Raw genomic sequence first — 22,817 nt, 5'->3', positions numbered from 1 at the left:
CCTAAAGCCACAATGTCATAACATGTTATTCATGCGCTCTTTCCACAAAGACTCAATTTTCCGCCTCAATCTGCTGCCTCATAGTGGAAACGCGCGTCTGCTGTAGCAAACCTCAAAACAGAGGCGAAAAAAAAACATCATTATGAGGTCACTTCCATTACGTCATGCGCCTGTAATGTTAATCGGCGCGCGCTGTGATTGGTCGGCGGCCGCAGCGCTCGCGCGTGACGCTCCCGCTGGCGCACTATATGTACTTAGCGTCTGGAGCGCTCTGACAGCAGTGTGCACACGAGGCGCGTTCCAGTCTGACAGCACGGGAGCTTTAGCAGCAGCAGTGTTCACCTCAAAATGAAGCCTTGTTTTGTGCTCGTGTTTCTCCTGTTCTCTCTGATCTGTCTGATGTACCAGGCGTCGGACGCGTGTTCATGCGCGATGTCTCATCCACAGGACGCGTACTGCCACTCCGACATCGGTAAGAAACGCGTGTGTGTGTGTGTGTGTGTGTGTGATTACAGTTAAGCATGTGTTATTCATAATGTATTATGTAACGCTTCTCAACATCAGCGTTCGGTTTTCCATTTGATTTGTTGTCGGTGCATAGCGGCGCGATCAAACAGAAGCAATCATAAGTCAAGTGCGTCACTGCGCGCTTTCACTCAAACGCGAGAAGCGTAAAGTTCGCTGGTACCCGAGCGAAGAAAGAGTTCGCGGTATCCATGGCAACAAACGCGCAAGAATTCTTCTTTTTTTCACTCTGCTGCTTTTCTTCTGTCATAGTGGATGAATAAACTCCAGAGCTTCTGGTAATTTCTACTAGCAGTGGGTTAATGCTGAGATGGGCGAGTGTTTCTGAAGCGTTAAATGAAGCGGTAGGTGAGTGATGGAGATGAGTTCGGGAGCACCGCAGTAATATATCTGAATCACAGCAGCACAACTGCTCTGGAAAATGGTAGAGAGCCAACCATTAAGACTGCTCAAAGCAGCATATGCGAGTCTAATTGCTGAATCAAAAAGACTTTAATACAAAGAACGCTAAGAATGAAAAATATAACAGTAATGATAGCTATATTTGCATCCTCGCCAATGAAGGATAAGGTTCTGTCTATTCTAAGCGCGGCTAGTCCACATAAATGCAGTACGTTCCAAGAACGATAACTATAAATATAACTATTGCGATAAGTATATTCGTGTTTTGGTTATTTGGTTGAACATGACTGCAGTGCACACTTATAATAACCAAAACGTTTCAACAAAACGTTTTTAAGCAATTTCAGCGGAATTGCTTCTTTTAACAACGATAACTATATTTGCGTCCTCGTCGACTGACGATAACGTACTTATTCTAAGTAAACTGCAGTTATCTTCCGTTAACATAATTGCACTTTACTTAATTCTGATTGGCTGTTAATGACGTCATCGTTAAGATGCTGGAATAAAAACGTTTAGAAAGCAATTCCGACAATTTTGTTGCTCTGTATTGTTACCGCACAGTTGTAGTGTCAACTTCGTTATTATCGAGTTATGTTGTATTCACGCCAGAACAATAACTAAGTACAAAACGAAATAATTAGGACAGTAACGTTTTGTTTATTATAAGTGCACACTGCAGTTGCTTTCCGCTTACGTAACTGCAGTGCACGCTTTAATGTGAGGTGGATTCTGATTGGCTGTTGATGTTTTTATCGTTTATCATTAAAAAGCAATTTCAGCGATATCGTTCCTTCCAAAAACGATAACTATGAATATAATTATTACGATAACTGTATTTGCATCCATATCAGTGTTTTGTTTATAATAAGTGCACACTGTAATTATGTGACAGAACTATATTTACATCCATGTCAACTGACGATAAAGTTGTACTTATTCTAAGTGCGCTGCAGTTATCTTCCGTCAACATAATTGCAGTTTAATTCTGATTGGCTGTCAATAACACCATCATTAATCTGCTGAAATATAAACAACTCCGACGATTCTGTTTCACTGTATTGCTATTGCATAGTTGTAGTGTGGACTTTGTTAATTCAGAGACAGAGATAAAACAGAGATATTTCATTAATTCATTAAAAATTCAAAAAGTTGTTTCAACTTAAAATAATTAGTTACCCCCGCTGACTTAAAATTTTTAGTTTAGTCAACTTGAAATTTTAAGTTACTTAATGTTAATTTAAGTGACAACTAGAATATTTCAGTTGACTAAACTAAAAAATTTAAGTCAGCAAGGTAACAAATTATTTTAGGTTGAAACAACTTTCTTTTTCTTTTCACAGTTTACGTTCTGCTAATGTAATTGCGGTGTGCGCTTTAAAGCAGGATGGTTTCTGATTGGCTGCCAATGTTTTTACATTGTGTGTTTACATCCACGCCAACTGGGATGACGTTCTATTTATTCTAAGCGCATTGCAGTTACGTTTTATTAGTACATTAACATTTTTTTCAAAAAGTTGTATAAACTTAAAATAATGTGTTACCTTGTTGACTTAAAATTTTTAGTTCAGTCAACTTGAAATTTTAAGTTACTTAATGTTAATTTAAGTGACAACTGGAATATTTCAGTTGACTAAACTAAAAAATTTAAGTCAGCGGTGTAACAAATTATATTAAGTTCTGCCAATGTAATTGCAGTGCGCACTTTAAAGCAGGATGGATTCTGATTGGCTGCCGATGTTTTTATCACCCTTTAGCTAGAAAAAAAAAACAGTTTAAAAGTGATTCCAACAACATTTTTTTCTCTAAAGAACAACAGCTATAATAGCGTTCAATTGTTCAGTTTCAGTGTTTTTAATGATTCTAATGATATTGTTATTAATTGAATTTACTTTTTTTTTTTTTAAGGTAAGTGGTTGCAATCAATTTATTTTAGCTGCATTTAAATAAAAAAAAATGTTGAAAGTTAGTAAACTAAATTTATTTAAATGTAGCTAAAACAAATTGATTCCAACCACTTACCTTAAAAATTGAGTAAATTTTAGTTTAGTTTAGTTTAGTTTATTATTACAAGGACAATGCATATTAACATGACAAGTCAAAATATGCCAGAGTTAGCCAAAAGGCTAATTTTCATCTGCAGTCCTAGGCCAGATGTACAACAGGCAACCTAAAAATACAATGCAAATACAACAATTTAAACAAACATAACAAAATAAACATAATACAACAAACCCTACAAATTCCAAAAACAACACAAAAAAATTAATGTTGACATATTTGCATGCTAAAAAGCCAAGATTTAAAAGAAGAACGAAATTCATTATAACTATTTAATTCTCTAATTGACTAATTCAATTAATCATTTTGTTTCAGTGAAAAACTAATAACGAATGATAACGTTTTGTTTATTATCAGTACACAAAGTTTTATCCTCTGCTGCTTTAAAGCAGGAATGATTCTGATTGGCCATGGAAAAAGTTAGTGTGGACTATTCTTATAGAATTAGAGCGAGTTGTTGTCCAGTTATGAATGGTCTTTTAGAGCAATTTTTAAAACTCTATGGTTATAAACAATGAAAATAAAGCCATTTCAAGAAATAGATAACCGTTTAGAAATGCTGATGGATTTGATCAGATCTGAGTGCAAGGTGGTCCTGAAAACACTTTCTCGTCAAATTCTTGTTTTGCAATCGTTCATCAGCTTTCTGCAACTCTGAAAGGACTTTCCTTTTCAGCGGCTGTCATTAATCAGCTGTCAATCAGCTCCCACACGTTATCTAAACTAAGGCATTGACGTTAGCGTGTCGCATTTAACGCCTCTCACGCCGGGTTTCCTCATCCTCCGCTGCTCGTCGTGGGTCGCCGCTACAGTGACACCCACAAAATCCCGTTTCAAGGTCCCGCTCATGAGCGTGGAAACCCGAGCCGGAGCGTCTGGTTAAGAGGCCACGTATGACTTGCATACTGATGATGTGTTTGTGGATAAACTAGATATTGAGATGTCCCATAAAATGTGACTTTGGCTTTGTGCTGGTATTCATGCTGTATGAAAGGCGAAGACTGCAGCTATTGTGAGCGTGTCTGAATCGCTGGCCGGGCGCCACATTTCCTCCAGTACTACTTTGCTTTCTGCTGCCATGTGTAACATATTTCGAGGGGCATCAGATGGACCGATGGCTCCTGGGTAACAAAGAGCTGCAGAACATACGCTTCACGTCCATACGAGGCCAGACGCTCCGCTCGTGTGCTCCTACATTGTGCACCATTGATAATGCACAGAAATTTGGATTTTTTACTAAAAACTGACTGTAAAATAACACAATAAATACATTTCTACACTGTAAAAAAAAATATTTTTTCAAAAAGTTGTTTCAACTTAAAATAATACCTCGCTGACTTAATTTTTTTTGTTTAGTCAACTTGAAACTTTAAGTTTCTTATTTTAGTTGACTAAACTAAAAAATTTCAGTCAGTGGGGTAACAAGTTATTTTAAGTTGAAACAACTTTTGTTTTACAGTGTACTCAAATTTGTTGTTGACATGTTGATAAACATTTAAAGCGCAGCTTTGTTGCTGTTTTTTGTGACCGATGAAGACATCTGGTTAGTAAAAACATAAAGAACATGTAATATAGTGCATATATTTATTAAAATATTTTCATCCAAAAGCTAATTTCGCCTAAAACTATACATTTTCAGAAGTTTCTGTTACTATGTGCAATTATGTTTTTGAGTGAAAGAAAAAAACATTATTTGTAGATGTTTTATGACAAAACAGTGTTTTCTTTTCTTCAGAAATTGTTGTCACTATGTGCAATAATTACAAAATGAATATTTTTTACCAAAGCTGAAAATAAAGTTTATATTTAGCCAAAAACTGAAATAGAAAATGATGCTTATTTAATTAATCACATTTATTTAATAACCGACGCTCAAATAAAAACTGAGTTTAAACTGCACAGAAGGCATTTTTCTATGCATGAAGCATTATTTATCAACTATTAACTTTTTAAAAATATATTTGTTTCTACTTCCATTTATTGCTAAATATAAACCTTTAAACTACAGCTGTAACAAAAGCTAGTTTTCATGACCAGTTTATTCAAATATACATTAAATAATGAGCTAAATAAAAAGCTAGTTTTGACAATATTTGTGGATAATTTTGTCAAAATAATTAAATTTTTTTTCTGTGAAAAAAGCATTATTTATCGATTATTTTGGCAATGTTTGGAAATAATTTAGGTAATAGTTGTTTTTTTCATTAATTTTTAATTATTTAAACGACAGCTGTAACAAAAACTATTTTTCATGACAAGTTTATTTAAATACTCATTAAATAATGAGCTAAACAGCTAATTTTGACAATATTTGTGCGCTTAGAAGTTTTTTATTTAAAAAAAGTTATTTGTGGATAATTTTGGCAAAATATTCTGGGTTTTTTTTTCAGTGAAAAAAAAGCATTAATTGTGTATTATTTTGACAGTATTTGGGGATAATTCTGGCAATGTTCAGTTATTAAGTGAAAAAAACATGGATTATTTTGAAAATATTTCGGAATATTTTTGCAAGATATTTAAATATTAATTTTTTTTTTGAGTAAAAAATAATTTGTGGATAATTTTGACAAAATATTCTGTTTTTTTTTTTCAGTGAAAAAAGCATTATTTGGTGATCATTTTGGCAATATTTGGAAATAATTTTGGCAATAGTTAGTTTTTTCATTAATTTCTAATTATTTAAACAGCAGCTGTACCAAAAACTAGTTTTCATGGCCAGTTTATTCAAATATACATTGAATAATGAGCTAAATAAAAAGCTAATTTCATCCAAAACTGAAAATGTATTTAATTTGCCCAACATTTTTGGTTGGCTTTATCTTTTGGTGCATGATTACTGGCGCTTTAAGCTGTAGGACGAGATGTCCGTACCTGTCCGATGGGACGTCTGAAGGGGGCGGACGGCTCGTTTCTTTGATTTAACTTGAAAGCGTCGGGGCGGAAGATGACTCATGTGTTTAAGCACCTCGCGCTCTGTAATCAACTCACGGGAGATGAATCACTAATGCGCAAATGTGCTCCTTCAATCACACACCAAAACTGTGAAAAAGCATCACGGCTTCAGCGTTCCACGTCCACACATTAAACATGCTCTTCCAGCTCCATTATAGCTGTCGCAGAGCAATTTTCTGCCAATATGGCCTCTGCTGGGCTCCAGAATGAGTTTAGCAGCGCCGATCCCGCATGCAGCCCCAGTTGGCAGCGCTTTTGAAGGCAATTGAAACGCTCCATTCACTCTGGAGCGCCGCACTAAAGGCCTTTCAAGCTCCAGATTAGTGTTTTGCCCTACACTTTGGCCCCTGGAGTTTAATATCCCGCCAGCGGAGGTCTGGTTCCCATCTGACGTGGCGATGGGGTGAGGAGCGCCACATCACACGAACTCAAACATACATCAACCATCGCAGAGCGCTTCGGTCACGGCTCCTGTTTCTGGGACTCCACCTACTCTGGTGTTGCTGCTCAAAGAATTGCTTGTAAATCTCTCGTTATGCTATATTAACACCAAATATTGGACTCAGTCTTTCTGTCAGCTTGTTTTATTTCAATCAGCACAGTTTTGTGTTTCTTTTTGGAACTGACTGATTGATCTGAGCTCATGCATGTCAGTTTTGAATTGAAAAAAAGCATAATTTGTGGATCATTTTGCCTATAATTCATTTCTGAGTTTAAAAAAAGCATCGTTTGTGAATAACTGACAATATTTGTGGATAATTTTAGCAATGTTCAGTTATTAAGTGAAAAAAACATTACTTGTGGATTATTTTGACAATATTTGTGGATAATTTTGGCAAAATATTCAGTTTTTTCAGTGAAAAATGCATTATTTGTGCATCATTTTGGCAAAATATTTGGTAACATACTTAAATATTACCTTTTTTTTGAGTAAAAAAATATTTGTGAATCATTTTGCCAATAATTCATTTCTGAGTTAAAAAAAAAAGCATCATTTGTGAATAACTGACAATATTTGTGGATAATTTTAGCAATGTTCAGTTATTAAGTGAAAAAAACATTACTTGTGGATTATTTTGACAATATTTGTGGATAATTTTGGCAAAATATTCTGTTTTTTTCAGTGAAAAATGCATTATTTGTGCATAATTTTGGCAAAATATTTGGTAAAATACTGAAATATTAAGTTTTTTTGAGTTAAAAAATATTTTTTTTAGTTTATTATTAAGTTTTTTGAGTAAAAAAAATTATTTGTGGATAATTTTACCAAAATTTGTGGATTATTTTGGTCATATGTGGGGATAATTTTGGCAATGTTCAGTTAAGTAAAAAAAAAAAACATTGTGGAATATTTTGACAATATTTTTGAATAACTGTTGCAAAATATTACGTTTTTTGAGTAGAAAAATAATTTGTGGATAATTTGGGCAAAATATTCATTTTTTTTGTCAGTGAGAAAGCATTATTTGGAAAAATATTTTTGGAAATAGTTGTTTTTTTCATTATTTATTAATTATTTTGACAATATCTGGGGATAATGTTGGCAAAATATTCTGTGTTTGAGTGAAAAAAGCATTATTTGTGGATCATTTTGATAATATTTGGGGATAATTTTGGCAATAGTTGGTTTCTGAAGTGAAAAAGCATCATTTGTGGATAATTTAGACAATATTTGGGACTATTTTGGAAATGTTCAGTTATTAAGTGAAAAAAAGGCATTATCTGTGGATCATTTTGGCAAAAGATTTTTTTTTTTTTTACAGTAAAAGTTATAGTGTTCAGTGGGTTATTGTGACAATATTTGGGGATCTATTTAGCAAGATATTTAAATATTACGTTTTTTTGATTAACAAAATAATTTGTGGATAATTTGGGCAAAATTTTCAGTTTTTATTAAAAAAATAATTTGTAGATAATTTTGGCAAAATATTGATTTTTTTCAGTAAAAAAGCATAATTTGTGAATTATTTTGATAATATTTGGGGGAAATTTTGGCTTAGTTGAAATAGTTGGTTTCTGGATGAAAAAGCATTATTTTTGGATAATTTTAGCAACATTTTGTGGATCATTTTCCCAATATTCATTAAAAACTGCATATAATAATCGCATAATGAGAGACATTTTATATAAGCTGGTCATTTTTAACTGGAAACATCACAAGTTTAATATATTCTTACAAATATTGTTGTGTTATTATGTTAAAGTTGTTCTGCCTTGTGTGAGCGCTCATGAAGCTTTAGTCCAATTTGAAAACTTTATCCAGCATTTTGAGCAAAAAGAAATGAGAGATTTGACTGTCCAGAAGTAGATGTTTGTCAGGTCTTGAGTGAATCACTCTCTGCAGAGGAGTTAACCCATTTACCTTCAGATCGGCCACCTACTTTCTGAAATCTAAGTCAATCTGGGTACGCCTGATGAATATGCATGAGTCACAGCGGGCGAGCGGCTCTGGGCTTTCATCTATGATTCACGGGGCTTATGGGGGGTTACGCTCTTAAATATAGCCGCGAGGGGCGGACGGACAGCCGACGCGGGCCAGACGCAGGGTACAGTAACTCCGGCGGTCAGGTGGAGCCAGTTTGGAATTGGGTTACATAAACATTCAGATCAGCGAGGTCCAACAGTCAGCCGAGAGTTCCAGAAAACCGGCTCACGGCCAATCAGAGCGCAGAACTCACACACTGGAGTTCAATGACACAACCTTTGAACCCTAGAGACGACCTCAGGGTCAAATCTATTAGCAACTCAAAAAGTGTGAGGTTTCTGTGGATTTTATTTGACAATATTTGGGGATAATTTTAGCACTGTTCAGTTATTAAGTGAAAAACATTATTTGTGGATTATTTTGACAACATTTGGGGATAATTTTGGCAAAATATTGTTTTTTTTTAGTTTTTTTCAGTAAAGAAAGCATTATTTGTGGATTATTTTGACAACATTTGGGGATCATTTTGGCAAAATATTGTTTTTTTTTAGTTTTTTTCAGTAAAGAAAGCATTATTTGTGGATTATTTTGACAACATTTGGGGATCATTTTGGCCAAATATTATGTTTTTTGAGTTTTTTTCAGTAAAAAAAGCATTATTTGTGGATTATTTTGACAACATTCGTGGATAATTTTGGCAAAATATTGTTTTTTTTTAGTTTTTTTCAGTAAAGAAAGCATTATTTGTGGATTATTTTGACAACATTTGGGGATCATTTTGGCCAAATATTATGTTTTTTGAGTTTTTTTCAGTAAAAAAAAAAAGCATTATTTGTGAATTATTTTGACAGTATTTGGGGATCATTCTGCCAATGTTCAAAGTGAATTATTTTGACAATATTTGGGAATATTTTTGGCAAAATACTTAAATATTTAATTTTTTTGAGTAAAAAAAAATTATTTGTGTATAACTTTGACAAAATATTTTTATTTGGTTGGGAAAAAAAAAGTTTAGTATTAAGTTTTTTGAGTACAATAAAATAATTTGTGGATAAATTTGCCAAAATGTTCAGTTTTTTTGAGTAAAATTTGTGGATTATTTTGACAATATTTGTGAATAATTGTTGCAAAATATTATGTTTTTTGAGTAAAAAAACTTAATTTGTGGATAATTTTGGCAAAATATTATGTTTTTTGAGTTTTTTTCAGTAAAAAAAAGCATTATTTGTGGATTATTTTGACAGTATTTGGGGATCATTCTGCCAATGTTCAAAGTGAATTATTTTGACAATATTTGGGAATATTTTTGGCAAAATACTTAAATATTTAATTTTTTTGAGTAAAAAAAAAATTATTTGTGTATAACTTTGACAAAATATTTTTATTTGGTTGGGAAAAAAAAAGTTTAGTATTAAGTTTTTTGAGTACAATAAAATAATTTGTGGATAAATTTGCCAAAATGTTCAGTTTTTTTGAGTAAAATTTGTGGATTATTTTGACAATATTTGTGAATAATTGTTGCGAAATATTATGTTTTTTGAGTAAAAAAACTTTAATTGTGGATAACTTTGGCAAAATATTAATTTTTTGTCAGTGAAAAAAGCATTATTTGTGAATTATTTTGGCAATATTTGGAAATAATTTTGGCAATAGTTTTTTTTTTCATTATTTATAAAAATATTCTGAATATTTTGAATATTTGAATATTGAATATTTTTATGGATAATTTTGGCAAAATATTCTGTTTTTGAGTGAAAAAAGCATTATTTGTGGATCATTTTGATAATATTTGGGGATAATTTTGGCAATAGTTGGTTTCAGAAGTGAAAAAGCATTATTTGTGGATAATTTACACAAAATTTGGGGACTATTTTGGAAATGTTCAGTTATTAAGTGTAAAAAGCATTATGACATTTGACAAAATTTGTGGATAATTTGTGGCAAGTTTTTTTATTTCTGCTGAAGATGTCAGTCGTGTTGTGTAATAATGCATCAACACAGTGGAAAAGGTTTGGCCCATTAGTTAATGTATTACCTAACAGTGTTCTAATGTTTTTGGATGTTGATGTGTGAATAAGTGCGAGTGAATATCAGGAATGAACTTTTCCTCGGCTCTGAGGAATGTGAGCCTCACGGAATTCCGGGAAGGAAATTCCAGGAAAGAAAGATAAGCAGCATTCCTGCAGCGTTTCTGTGTCGGAGCAGGTGATCCGTTTGTAAATGAGGCGTTCGGTCGGATCGGGTTACCGATGCGAAGAGCTGCAGGGGATTATGGGAGAGAGGCCGCTCGTATTGACATGGCCTCATTCTGTGGTGTCTCTGAGGAAGCAGTCTAGTTCCTCACCACACCAGCTTCTGTCCAACACACTCAATCTGTCACACACTTCTTCATTTTCATGAGATAGTCGTCAAAGCATCATTTATAACCATAACTATGACTTATTTGAACTTCAAGCACTAAAATAGCTAAAACATAAATAAAAAAATAAGAACATTATAGACATTTTTTTTAAGTACAAAAATATAAATAATATATATGTTTAATTTTTTAGATAAAATATGCTCAAATAAAAAAAAAACAAAGCATGATATCAATTTATTATATAAAGTTTATATATTTAAATTCAGAAAAAAATAATATATGGAAAATTGAATATTTAAAAATATTTTAAAAAATGAATATTTTTATTTTAAATTAATTCTAATGGTTTTATTATATTACATATATTAACCTGTGGGTCTGTGTGTTTGTAATTTTGTTAATGTACAGTTTTTGATGAAAAAAAAAACATTTGGATGATTTTGACAAAATTTGTGGATAATTTTGACAAAATATTCAGTTTTTGAGTGAAAAAAAAAAACATTATTTGTGGATTATTTTTGACCATTTTGTTAGATAGTATTAGCTAAATATTCACTTTTCAAGTGGAAAAAACATTATTTGGATTATTTTGACCATATTTGTGGATAATTTTGACAAAATATTCAGTTTTTGAGTGAAAAAGCATTATTTGGATTATTTTGACAATATTTGTGGATAATTTTAACAAAATATTCAGTTTTAGAGTAGAAAAGCATTATTTGTAGGGTTATTTTTGACAATATTTCAGAGTAATTTTGGCAAAATATTTAGTTTTTGAGTGAAAAAAGCATTGGTTGTGAGTTATTTTGACCATTTTGTTGGATAATTTTAGCGAAATATTCACTTTTATAAACACTATTTATATTATTTTGCCAATATTTCTGGATAATTTTGCCAATGTTCAGTTATTAAGTGAAAAGAACACTATTTGTGGATTATTTTGACCATTTTTGTGGATAATTTTAGCAAATTATTCAGTTTTTGGATGGAAAAAACATTTGGATGATTTTGACAATATTTGTGGATTATTGTTTTAAAAGTGAAAAATCATTATTTGTGGGTTATTTTGACAATACTTGTGGATAACTGGCATTATTTTATGGTAGAATTTTGGCAAAATATGTAGTTTTTGAATGAAAAAAAAAAACATTATTTGTGGATTATTTTGACCATTTTGTTAGATAGTATTAGCTAAATATTCACTTTTCAAGTGGAAAAAACATTATTTGGATTATTTTGACAATATTTGTGGATAATTTTGACAAAATATTCAGTTTTTGAGTGAAAAAAAACATTATTTGTGGATTATTTTCACCATTTTGTTAGATAGTATTAGCTAAATATTCACTTTTCAAGTGGAAAAAACATTATTTGGATTATTTTGACAATATTTGTGGATAATTTTGACAAAATATTCAGTTTTTGAGTGAAAAAAAACATTATTTGTGGATTATTTTGACCATTTTGTTAGATAGTATTAGCTAAATATTCACTTTTCAAGTGGAAAAAACATTATTTGGATTATTTTGACAATATTTGTGGATAATTTTGACAAAATATTCAGTTTTTGAGTGAAAAAAAAACATTATTTGTGGATTATTTTGACCATTTTGTTAGATAGTATTAGCTAAATATTCACTTTTCAAGTGGAAAAAACATTATTTGGATTATTTTGACAATATTTGTGGATAATTTTGACAAAATATTCAGTTTTTGAGTAGAAAAGCATTATTTGTAAGGTTATTTTGACACTATTTGAGAGTAATTTTGGCAAAATATTTAGTTTTTGAGTGAAAAAAAGCATTGGTTGTGAGTTATTTTGACCATTTTGTTAGATAATTTTAGCAAAATATTCACTATTATAAACAATAATATTTTTCTCGATAATTTTTGCCAATGTTTAGTTATTAAGTGAAAAGAACACTATTTGTGGATTATTTTGACCATTTTTGTGGATAATTTTAGCAAATTATTCAGTTTTTGGAATGGAAAAAACATTTGGATGATTTTGACAATACTTGTGGATAACTGGCATTATTTTATGGTAGAATTTTGGCAAAATATGTAGTTTTTGAATGAAAAAAAAAACCATTTGGATGATTTTGACAAAATATTCAGTTTTTGAGTGAAAAAAACATTATTTGTGGATTATTTTGACCATTTTGTTAGATAGTATTAGCTAAATATTCACTTTTCAAGTGGAAAAAAACATTATTTGGATTATTTTGACAATATTTGTGCATAATTTTGGCAAAATATGTAGTTTTTGAATGAAAAAAAAAACATTATTTGGATTATTTTGACAATATTTGTGGATAATTTTGACAAAATATTCAGTTTTTGAGTAGAAAAGCATTATTTGTGGGTTATTTTGACAATACTTGTGGATAACTGGCATTATTTTATGGTAGAATTTTGGCAAAATATGTCGTTTTTGAATGAAAAAAAAAACATTATTTTCAGGTAATCTTAGCTTTATTTGTGGATAATTTTGGCAATTTAAAAAATACATTCTGGAATATTGTTTCTGTGCAGAGTTTTGTTCCCATGATGCCTTGCAGCGGTGTGTGTTGTGTTCTTTATTAACCGGTGTGTGTGTGTGTGTGTGTCTGTTTGCAGTGATCAGAGCTAAAGTAGTGGGCAAGAAACTCCTGAACGACGGTCCGTTTGGAACCCTGCGCTACACCGTCAAACAGATGAAGGTCAGTCCATCTCTCTCTATATCAGGCTGAATCTCCAGCCGTAGACTAAACACAGGAATCAGACGCACATCCCATGATTCCTCAAGTGTGTGTGTGTTTTGTCTGCTGCAGATGTACAAGGGCTTCGACAAGATCCAGCACGTGCAGTACGTCTACACGCACGACTCCGAGAGCATGTGCGGCGTCAAGTTCGACATCAACAAATACCAGTACCTGATCACAGGTCAGAAACACCACCTTCATCACCATCATCATCATCATCAAACACAGTGTTTTACACCAGACGACTGACAGCAGTGAATCATGGGAGAAACAGCCGCCTCCACTTTCTCTGTCTTTCTCTCTCGTTCGTCACACACTGCTGTTCATTAACAGGCCGTTAATATTCAACTATCATTACAGTCTAAGACAGCAACCAAATATTACACAAGATACACAGCAAATCACATTGACTGTCACCTGACTGTGCATTAATAGCCATTATAAATATATAATATATAATAGTAATAAATACATAATGATCCATACTATATATATATATATATATATATATAAAGAATTCACTGACATCAAATCAAATTAATAGATATAAAATAGCTGAATTATGTAAAATTCCCAGATTTATGTTAAGAAATGAATGTAGTACATATATATAAATTAATAAAATATATATATGTATTATATATATTTATAATTATATAAATTATAATTGTATAATTTACATTTATATATGTTATATGTAATATAAATATTTCTTATAAGATATTTCATATATTTAAATAAAATATTTTTATATATTTTATATAAAATATATATACATGTTGGCATATTTAAATTCAGAAAATACAATTAATGACTAATGTAATATTTAAAATACAATAAATAATAAAAAGGGAATTTTGTAAATCATCCATATTTTTCTTAAATATTTATAGATTATATATAAATGAATAATGTAGACAAATAATTATACATAAAGAAAACAAACAATACATATACATAATTTGTCAGACACTTTGAGAGTGACTAACAAAAGTGTGAGCTAAATGACTATATATATATATATATATATATATATTTATTTAAAAGTGTATAAAATATAAGTTTCATTATACATATTTATATTTATAAATTATATCAATTACAATTATTTAATGTTATATGTTATGTAATATAAAAAAAATAAAATATTCATATATTTAAATAAAATATATGATTTACATTATATATATATATATAAAATGGTATATATTGTTTGTATATTTAAATTCAGATAATATAATTTATAAAACATTTAATTTTTTAAATATACAATAAATATTAATTATTAATATTAATAAATATTATTATACAGTAAATAAATAAAAATATAAAATTATTTATGCATTAATAACGTGTAATTAAATAAATAAAAGCATGTCATTTTGAATAAAAGCGTGTTATATGTTATGTAATATAAATAATAAATAATATACATGTATAAATGTAGACATTTCATATATTTAAATAAAATATTTTGATATATTTTACATAAAATATATATACATTCTTATATATTGTTTGTATATTTAATTTTTTTAATTAAAAAAATACAATAAATATTAAAAAAGGGAATTTTATAAATCATCCAGCTTTTCTTAAATATTTATATATAATATATCAAAAAATAATATATATAAATAGTTAATAAATAAAATATAAAAATAATTATACCTAAAAAAAATAATAATTTGTAAGTCACTTTGGATAAAAGTGTGAGCTGAATGATATATATATTTAGATTTAATATTAAATAATAAATAATCTACATTTATAAATACAGATATTTCATATATTTACATAAAACATTTAATTATATTTTATTTAAATTTTATATAATGTTTGCATATTTAAATTCAGAAAATGCAATAATGTATAGTGTAATATTTTTAAAAATACAATAAATATTTAAAAAGTTATTAAAAAGTTTTTCTTAAATATTTATATAATATATATATATAAATAAATAATATATATAAAAAGCGAATAATATAATATAAGTAATATATAAAAAATAATTATGCATTAATAAATAAATAATTTGTAAGTTGTTTTGGATAAAAAGTGTCGGCTAAATATTATAATTATTTTTATTTTAGTTTTCAGTCAGTGGCAGTTTAGTCACAGTGGCTCATTTTCTGTATCCAGAAGCATAATGATGTGTTTGTCCGTCAGTTTTATCTGTGACTGAGATCATGTGAAGCACCTGTTCAGCTGGAGCTCATAAGCCACAAACGGTTAAATATAGAGCGCTAACGGCTAATCTAAGCGCGTGACCTACAGGGACGATCCACTGATGTGTTGTGTTTGATGTGCGCAGGTCGCGTTCACGAGGGGAAGCTGTACACGGGTCTGTGTAACTTTAACGAGCGATGGGAGCGTCTGTCTCTGGCTCAGAAGAAGGGCATCAACCATCGCTATCAGCTGGGCTGTAACTGCAGGGTGAGTGAGTTTAGCTATTCTCATCGTCTGACGCCATCGCTAGCTATGCTCACAATGAGCAGCTGCCGTCCCATAATCCCCGGCGCGGCGGCGGCACGTACGCGCCTCACATCAAGAGCGCGGGCCGGACCCCGACCAGATGTTTGGCAGTCAGACTCGATTCGGTCTGGACTCAGATCTGAGGCGCGCACTGACTGATGCGCAGATGTGCTGAGGGATCATGGGTAATGGACACGCGCTCGCTACACTCCTTATCACTGGGATCGCTAACACCAGTTCTGTTTGTATTACGTCAGAAATACAGTAAAAAAAACGTACTGTAAAAACTTTCATTACTGTAAAAAGAATTACTGAAAATATTTTAATCAATTATTGTTAAAGTTATTCAATTTTAACCATTAAAATGGAATCCAGAATTTTTTTTTTTTTTAATGGAAAACCTAAAAATAAAATCAAATGGAATTTAAGGACAAATAAAATGGATTTCATAGGGCCCTAAAAATGACATTTCTGAACGATTTTTATTTGTTGATAAATTGTAAAAAAAAAAAAAGTTTGAAACTGATGCTTTCTGATCAGTAAAAAAATATATATAAGCCTTTAAAACTAAAAGAAAAACAGAAAAAAGCATAATCAAGGAATAATATAAATAGAAAGAAATAAATTAGTTTGAGAAATAAACAGAGTTTAGAGAAAAAATAAAATTACATTTCTGTAAAAAAAAAGTTTCAGAATTTCAACTGATGCTTTCTGATCAGTGTATATATATATATATATATATATATATATATATATATATATATATACTGTATATATATTAGCCATTAAAAAAGAGAAAAAACAGAATCCAAAAAAAAGGAAAATCCAAAAAAAAAAATTTATATATATATATATATATATATAAAATATATAAGCCATTAAAGGATAAAAAGAAAAAGGCAGAATAAAAAAAAATCTAAATAGAATTTTTTTTTAAAAATAAACAGAATTTACTGAAAAATAAAATGGATTTCATAGGGCCCTAAAAATGACATTTCTGAACGATTTTTATTTGTTGATAAATTGTAAAAAAAAAAAAGTTTGAAACTGATGCTTTCTGATCAGTAAAAAAATATATATAAGCCTTTAAAACTAAAAGAAAAACAGAAAAAAGCATAATCAAGGAATAATATAAATAGAAAGAAATAAATCAGTTTGAGAAATAAACAGAGTTTAGAGAAAAAATAAAATGACATTTCTGTAAAAAAAAAGTTTCAGAATTTCAACTGATGCTTTCTGATCAGTATATATATATATATATATATATATATATATATATATATATATATATATACTGTATATATATTAGCCATTAAAAAAGAGATAAAAAAGAATCCAAAAAAAAGGAAAATCCAAAAAAAAAAATTTATATATATATATATAATATATATATATATATATATATATATATATATATATATATATATATAAAATATATAAGCCATTAAAGGATAAAAAGAAAAAGGCAGAATAAAAAAAAATCTAAATAGAATTTTTTTTTAAAAATAAACAGAATTTACTGAAAAATAAAATGGATTTCATAGGGCCCTAAAAAAAAAAAGTTTGAAACGGATGCTTTCTGATCAGTCAAAAAATATATATAAGCCTTTAAAACTAAAAGAAAAACAGAAAAAAATGGCATTTTTGTAAAATTTTTAATTGTTGTTAAATTGTATGTTATATATATATATATATATATATATATATATATATATATATATATATATATAGCCATTAAAAAAGAAAAAAAGCAGAATCCAAAAAAAATATATTTCACGCAATTAATTATGCTTTTTGATTATTACAATTTAATTTAACCATTAATAATGGACTCCAGAAAACAGAATTTGGGAAAAAATCAAATAAATTTCATAGGGCCCTAAAAATATATATTTTAATAAACTTATATTTTAATCAATTGTTGTTAAAAAAATTGAACAACTTTTTCAATTTCGATTTAAATGAGCTAGACATGCTTTTTTGATTACTAAACCATTGACAGGAAACTGATTTTATAGGGTTCGACACACTTGCAGACAAGCAAAAATCAACCAATCTGTGCTGTAAAGTCAGAACGCGAACCGTTCACTCTTTCACCGTCAAATACATCCGAAAAGAAAAGCCTGTGCATATTAAAGCACATAACGAGGGCGTCTGCACAAAGACTTCATGACGCATATGACGGCAGACGCTCTCAGCGGTGAAAGAGCGTTGGTTTCTGCATTCATCAAACACCTGGATTCCAAAAGCACAGCCGCACCAGCCTCCTCTCATCGCGTCTGACGACAGCAGCCGATTAGCGTGAGGAATAAACACTTGTCTATCGTGTGTGTTCGCAGATCAAGCCGTGCCACTACCTGCCCTGCTTCGTCACGTCCAAGAACGAGTGCCTGTGGACGGACATGCTGTCGCACTTCGGCTACCCCGGCTATCAGTCGCGGCACTACGCCTGCATCCAGCAGAAGGAGGGCTACTGCAGCTGGTACAGGGGCATGAGCACCCGCGACAAGCTCACCATCAACACCACCGACCCCTGAACCGCGCCGGCGCTCACAACCGGGCCTTAAACCGCTGGTACGTCAACGTCATCCAACCCCGAGCGCACGGAGCCGTCCTCATTAACCAGATTAAATATGAAGTAATTTATGAATGCAATAAACCCTGCTCTTTTATAGTGATGTACTGCTTTTTAAACACGGTTTCATCCGTATCCATACCTGCTATTATTGTATATGTGCGTGTGCCAGATTTATACTGTTGGATATGTATTTATGATCGCAGAGAAACGATTCTTTTCCTTCTTGCCGTTTATGATATAAGCTATGAAATTGTGATTTAGTATTTTTTTATTACTTTAAAGTTTAAAGCCAAGATTATAAACAGTAGATCGTGTCTTTTCTACATCTAGACCGCATCTAGAACACGTTTCTAATGGGAAAGTCAGATTCGGAGGTACGAATATGAATCAGATTTCTGCCACTAAACTCCTGTTGATTTGATTTCTGCTCCATTCCTGCGCTGGAGTCTTAGCCTCCGGCTCCTGTTTTTATAACATGTAAATATTCTGTCTGTAACACAAACATCCTGATCAGATCAGACCTGTCTGACTCTCACTGAAGAGACTGAACATGTGTGTGAGCGTGAGTGAGTGATAGTGTGTGTGTGTGTGTGTGAAACAGATGACCATTTTTCAATCGATTCGATTCGATTTTTAATTTCTCTGTTTTATATTTTTATAATAAACTTTGTGAAAATGGCTCTGTGACTCTCTTGTCGTCATTATTTACTGTAAAAGTGCTCATCTGGAGTTGTGTAAATGTGTTTACATCACTGTCTCACCAATGGATCCTTTGCAGTGAATGGGTGCCGTCAGAATGAAAGTCCAAACAGCTGATAAAAACATCACAATAATCCACACCACTCCAGTCCAAAACAAATCCATCATTAAGACATTTTTAACTCAAATATGAGTCCATAATCCATAAATACGATGGCATTTTAGTGCTGCATTAAAAAATTGTTTATGAGATTAAAGTTGTAATACTGCAAGAATGAAGTCAAAATACTACAAGAAAAGAAGTCGAAATACTAAGAGATTAAGTTGGAATACTATGAGAATAAAGTCAAAATACTAAGAGAATTAAGTCGGAATACTATGAGAACAAAGTCAAAATACTAAGAGAATTAAGTTGGAATACTATGACAATAAAGTCAAAATACTAAGAGAATTAAGTCGGAATACTATGAGAATAAAGTCAAAATACTAAGAGAATTAAGTCGAAATACTACAAGAAAAGAAGTCGAAATACTAAGAGATTAAGTTGGAATACTATGAGAATAAAGTCAAAATACTAAGAGAATTAAGTCGGAATACTATGAGAATTAACTCGGAATACTATGAGAATTCAGTTGAAATACTACGAGAATAAGTCGGAATATTACGAGAATTAAGTCGGAATACAATGAGAATTAAGTTGGAATACTATGAGAATAAAGTCGAAATACTACAAGAATTAAGTCGGAATATTATGAGAATTAAGTTGGAATACAATGAGAATTGAGTTGGAATACTATGAGAATAAAGTCAAAATACTAAGAGAATTAAGTCGGAATACTATGAGAATTAACTCGGAATGCTATGAGAATGAAGTTGAAATACTAAGAGAATTAAATAGGAATACTATGAGAATTAAGTCGAAATACTAAGAGAAATAAGTTGGAATACTATGAGAATTCAGTTGAAATACTACGAGAATAAGTCGGAATATTACGAGAATTAAGTCGGAATACAATGAGAATTAAGTTGGAATACTATGAGAATAAAGTCGAAATACTACAAGAATTAAGTCGGAATATTATAAGAATTAAATTGGAATACTATGAGAATTAAGTTGAAATACAAAGAGAAATAAGTTGGAATACTATGAGAATTCAGTTGAAATACTACGAGAATAAAGTCGGAATACTACAAGAATCAAGTCGGAATACTACGAGAATTAAGTCGGAATACTATGAGAATTCAGTTGAAATACTACAAGAATAAAGTCGGAATACTATGAGAATTAAGTCGGAATACTACGAGAATAAAGTCGGAATACTATGTGAATTAAGTCGGAATACTACGAGAATAAAGTCCGAATACTATGAGAATGAAGTCGGAATACTACGAGAATAAAGTCGGAATACTATGTGAATTAAGTCGGAATACTACGAGAATAAAGTCCGAATACTATGAGAATGAAGTCGGAATGCTATGAGAATGAAGTTCAAATACTACAAGAATTAAGTCAGAATACTACGAGAATAAAGTCGGAATACTATGAGAATGAAGTCGGAATGCTATGAGAAAGAAGTTGAAATACTACGAGAATTAAGTCGGAATACTATGAGAATTAAGCCGAAATACTAAGAGAAATAAGTTGGAATACTATGAGAATTCAGTTGAAATACTACGATAATAAAGTCGGAATACTACGAAAATTAAGTCGGAATACTACGAGAATAAGGTTGAAATACTATGAGAAGTAAGTGAGAATACTATGACAATTAAGTGAGAATACTATGACAATTAAGCTAGAATACTATGAGAATTAAGTCGGAATACTATGCGAATAAAGTCGGAATACTATGCGAATAAAGTCGGAATACTACAAGAATTAAGTCGGAATACTACGAGAATAAAGTCGGAAGACTATGAGAATAAAGTCGGAATACTATGAGAATTAAGTCGGAATACTACGAGAATAAAGTCGGAATACTATGAGAATGAAGTCGGAATGCTATGAGAATTCAGTTGAAATACTACGAGAATAAGTCGGAATATTACGAGAATTAAGTCGGAATACAATGAGAATTAAGTTGGAATACTATGAGAATAAAGTCGAAATACTACAAGAATTAAGTCGGAATATTATGAGAATTAAGTTGGAATACAATGAGAATTGAGTTGGAATACTATGAGAATAAAGTCAAAATACTAAGAGAATTAAGTCGGAATACTATGAGAATTAACTCGGAATGCTATGAGAATGAAGTTGAAATACTAAGAGAATTAAATAGGAATACTATGAGAATTAAGTCGAAATACTAAGAGAAATAAGTTGGAATACTATGAGAATTCAGTTGAAATACTACGAGAATAAGTCGGAATATTACGAGAATTAAGTCGGAATACAATGAGAATTAAGTTGGAATACTATGAGAATAAAGTCGAAATACTACAAGAATTAAGTCGGAATATTATAAGAATTAAATTGGAATACTATGAGAATTAAGTTGAAATACAAAGAGAAATAAGTTGGAATACTATGAGAATTCAGTTGAAATACTACGAGAATAAAGTCGGAATACTATGAGAATAAAGTCGGAATACTATGAGAATTTAGTTGAAATACTACGAGAATAAAGTCGGAATACTATGAGAATTAAGTCGGAATACTATGAGAATAAAGTCGGAATACTACAAGAATCAAGTCGGAATACTACGAGAATTAAGTCGGAATACTATGAGAATTCAGTTGAAATACTACAAGAATAAAGTCGGAATACTATGAGAATTAAGTCGGAATACTACGAGAATAAAGTCGGAATACTATGTGAATTAAGTCGGAATACTACGAGAATAAAGTCCGAATACTATGAGAATGAAGTCGGAATGCTATGAGAATGAAGTTCAAATACTACAAGAATTAAGTCAGAATACTACGAGAATAAAGTCGGAATACTATGAGAATGAAGTCGGAATGCTATGAGAAAGAAGTTGAAATACTACGAGAATTAAGTCGGAATACTATGAGAATTAAGCCGAAATACTAAGAGAAATAAGTTGGAATACTATGAGAATTCAGTTGAAATACTACGATAATAAAGTCGGAATACTACGAAAATTAAGTCGGAATACTACGAGAATAAGGTTGAAATACTATGAGAAGTAAGTGAGAATACTATGACAATTAAGTGAGAATACTATGACAATTAAGCTAGAATACTATGAGAATTAAGTCGGAATACTATGCGAATAAAGTCGGAATACTATGCGAATAAAGTCGGAATACTACAAGAATTAAGTCGGAATACTACGAGAATAAAGTCGGAAGACTATGAGAATAAAGTCGGAATACTATGAGAATTAAGTCGGAATACTACGAGAATAAAGTTGGAATACTATGAGATTGAAGTCGGAATGCTATGAGAATGAAGTCGTAATGCTATGAGAATGAAGTTGAAATACTACGAGAAACTAAGTCGGAATACTACGAGAATAAAGTCGGAATACTATGAGAATGAAGTCGGAATGCGATGAAAATGAAGTTGAAATACTACGAGAATTAAGTCGGAAAACTATGAGAATAAAGTCAGAATACTATGA

General features: G+C 30.8%; 2 protein-coding genes across 2 annotated transcripts in view; one reads left to right on the top strand and one right to left on the bottom strand.

Annotated features, from left to right (window-relative positions):
* LOC141333403 (synapsin-3-like) overlaps positions 1-22,817 on the bottom strand; it is a 64,919-nt gene that overhangs the window by 30,413 nt on the left and 11,689 nt on the right. The window lies entirely within an intron of this gene.
* Positions 272-19,207, top strand: LOC141333297 (metalloproteinase inhibitor 3). Its single transcript, XM_073838274.1, has 5 exons — positions 272-472; positions 13,347-13,429; positions 13,541-13,652; positions 15,789-15,910; positions 18,289-19,207. The coding sequence occupies exons 1-5, from the start codon at positions 349-351 to the stop codon at positions 18,484-18,486; spliced, it is 639 nt and encodes a 212-aa protein (XP_073694375.1). The 5' UTR covers positions 272-348; the 3' UTR covers positions 18,487-19,207.

Source organism: Garra rufa, chromosome 4 (assembly GCF_049309525.1).
Source record: "Garra rufa chromosome 4, GarRuf1.0, whole genome shotgun sequence".
Taxonomy (NCBI): Eukaryota; Metazoa; Chordata; class Actinopteri; order Cypriniformes; family Cyprinidae; genus Garra; species Garra rufa.
The sequence above is the reverse complement of the archived record's forward strand: the minus strand, read 5'-3'. Positions and strand labels throughout refer to the sequence as shown.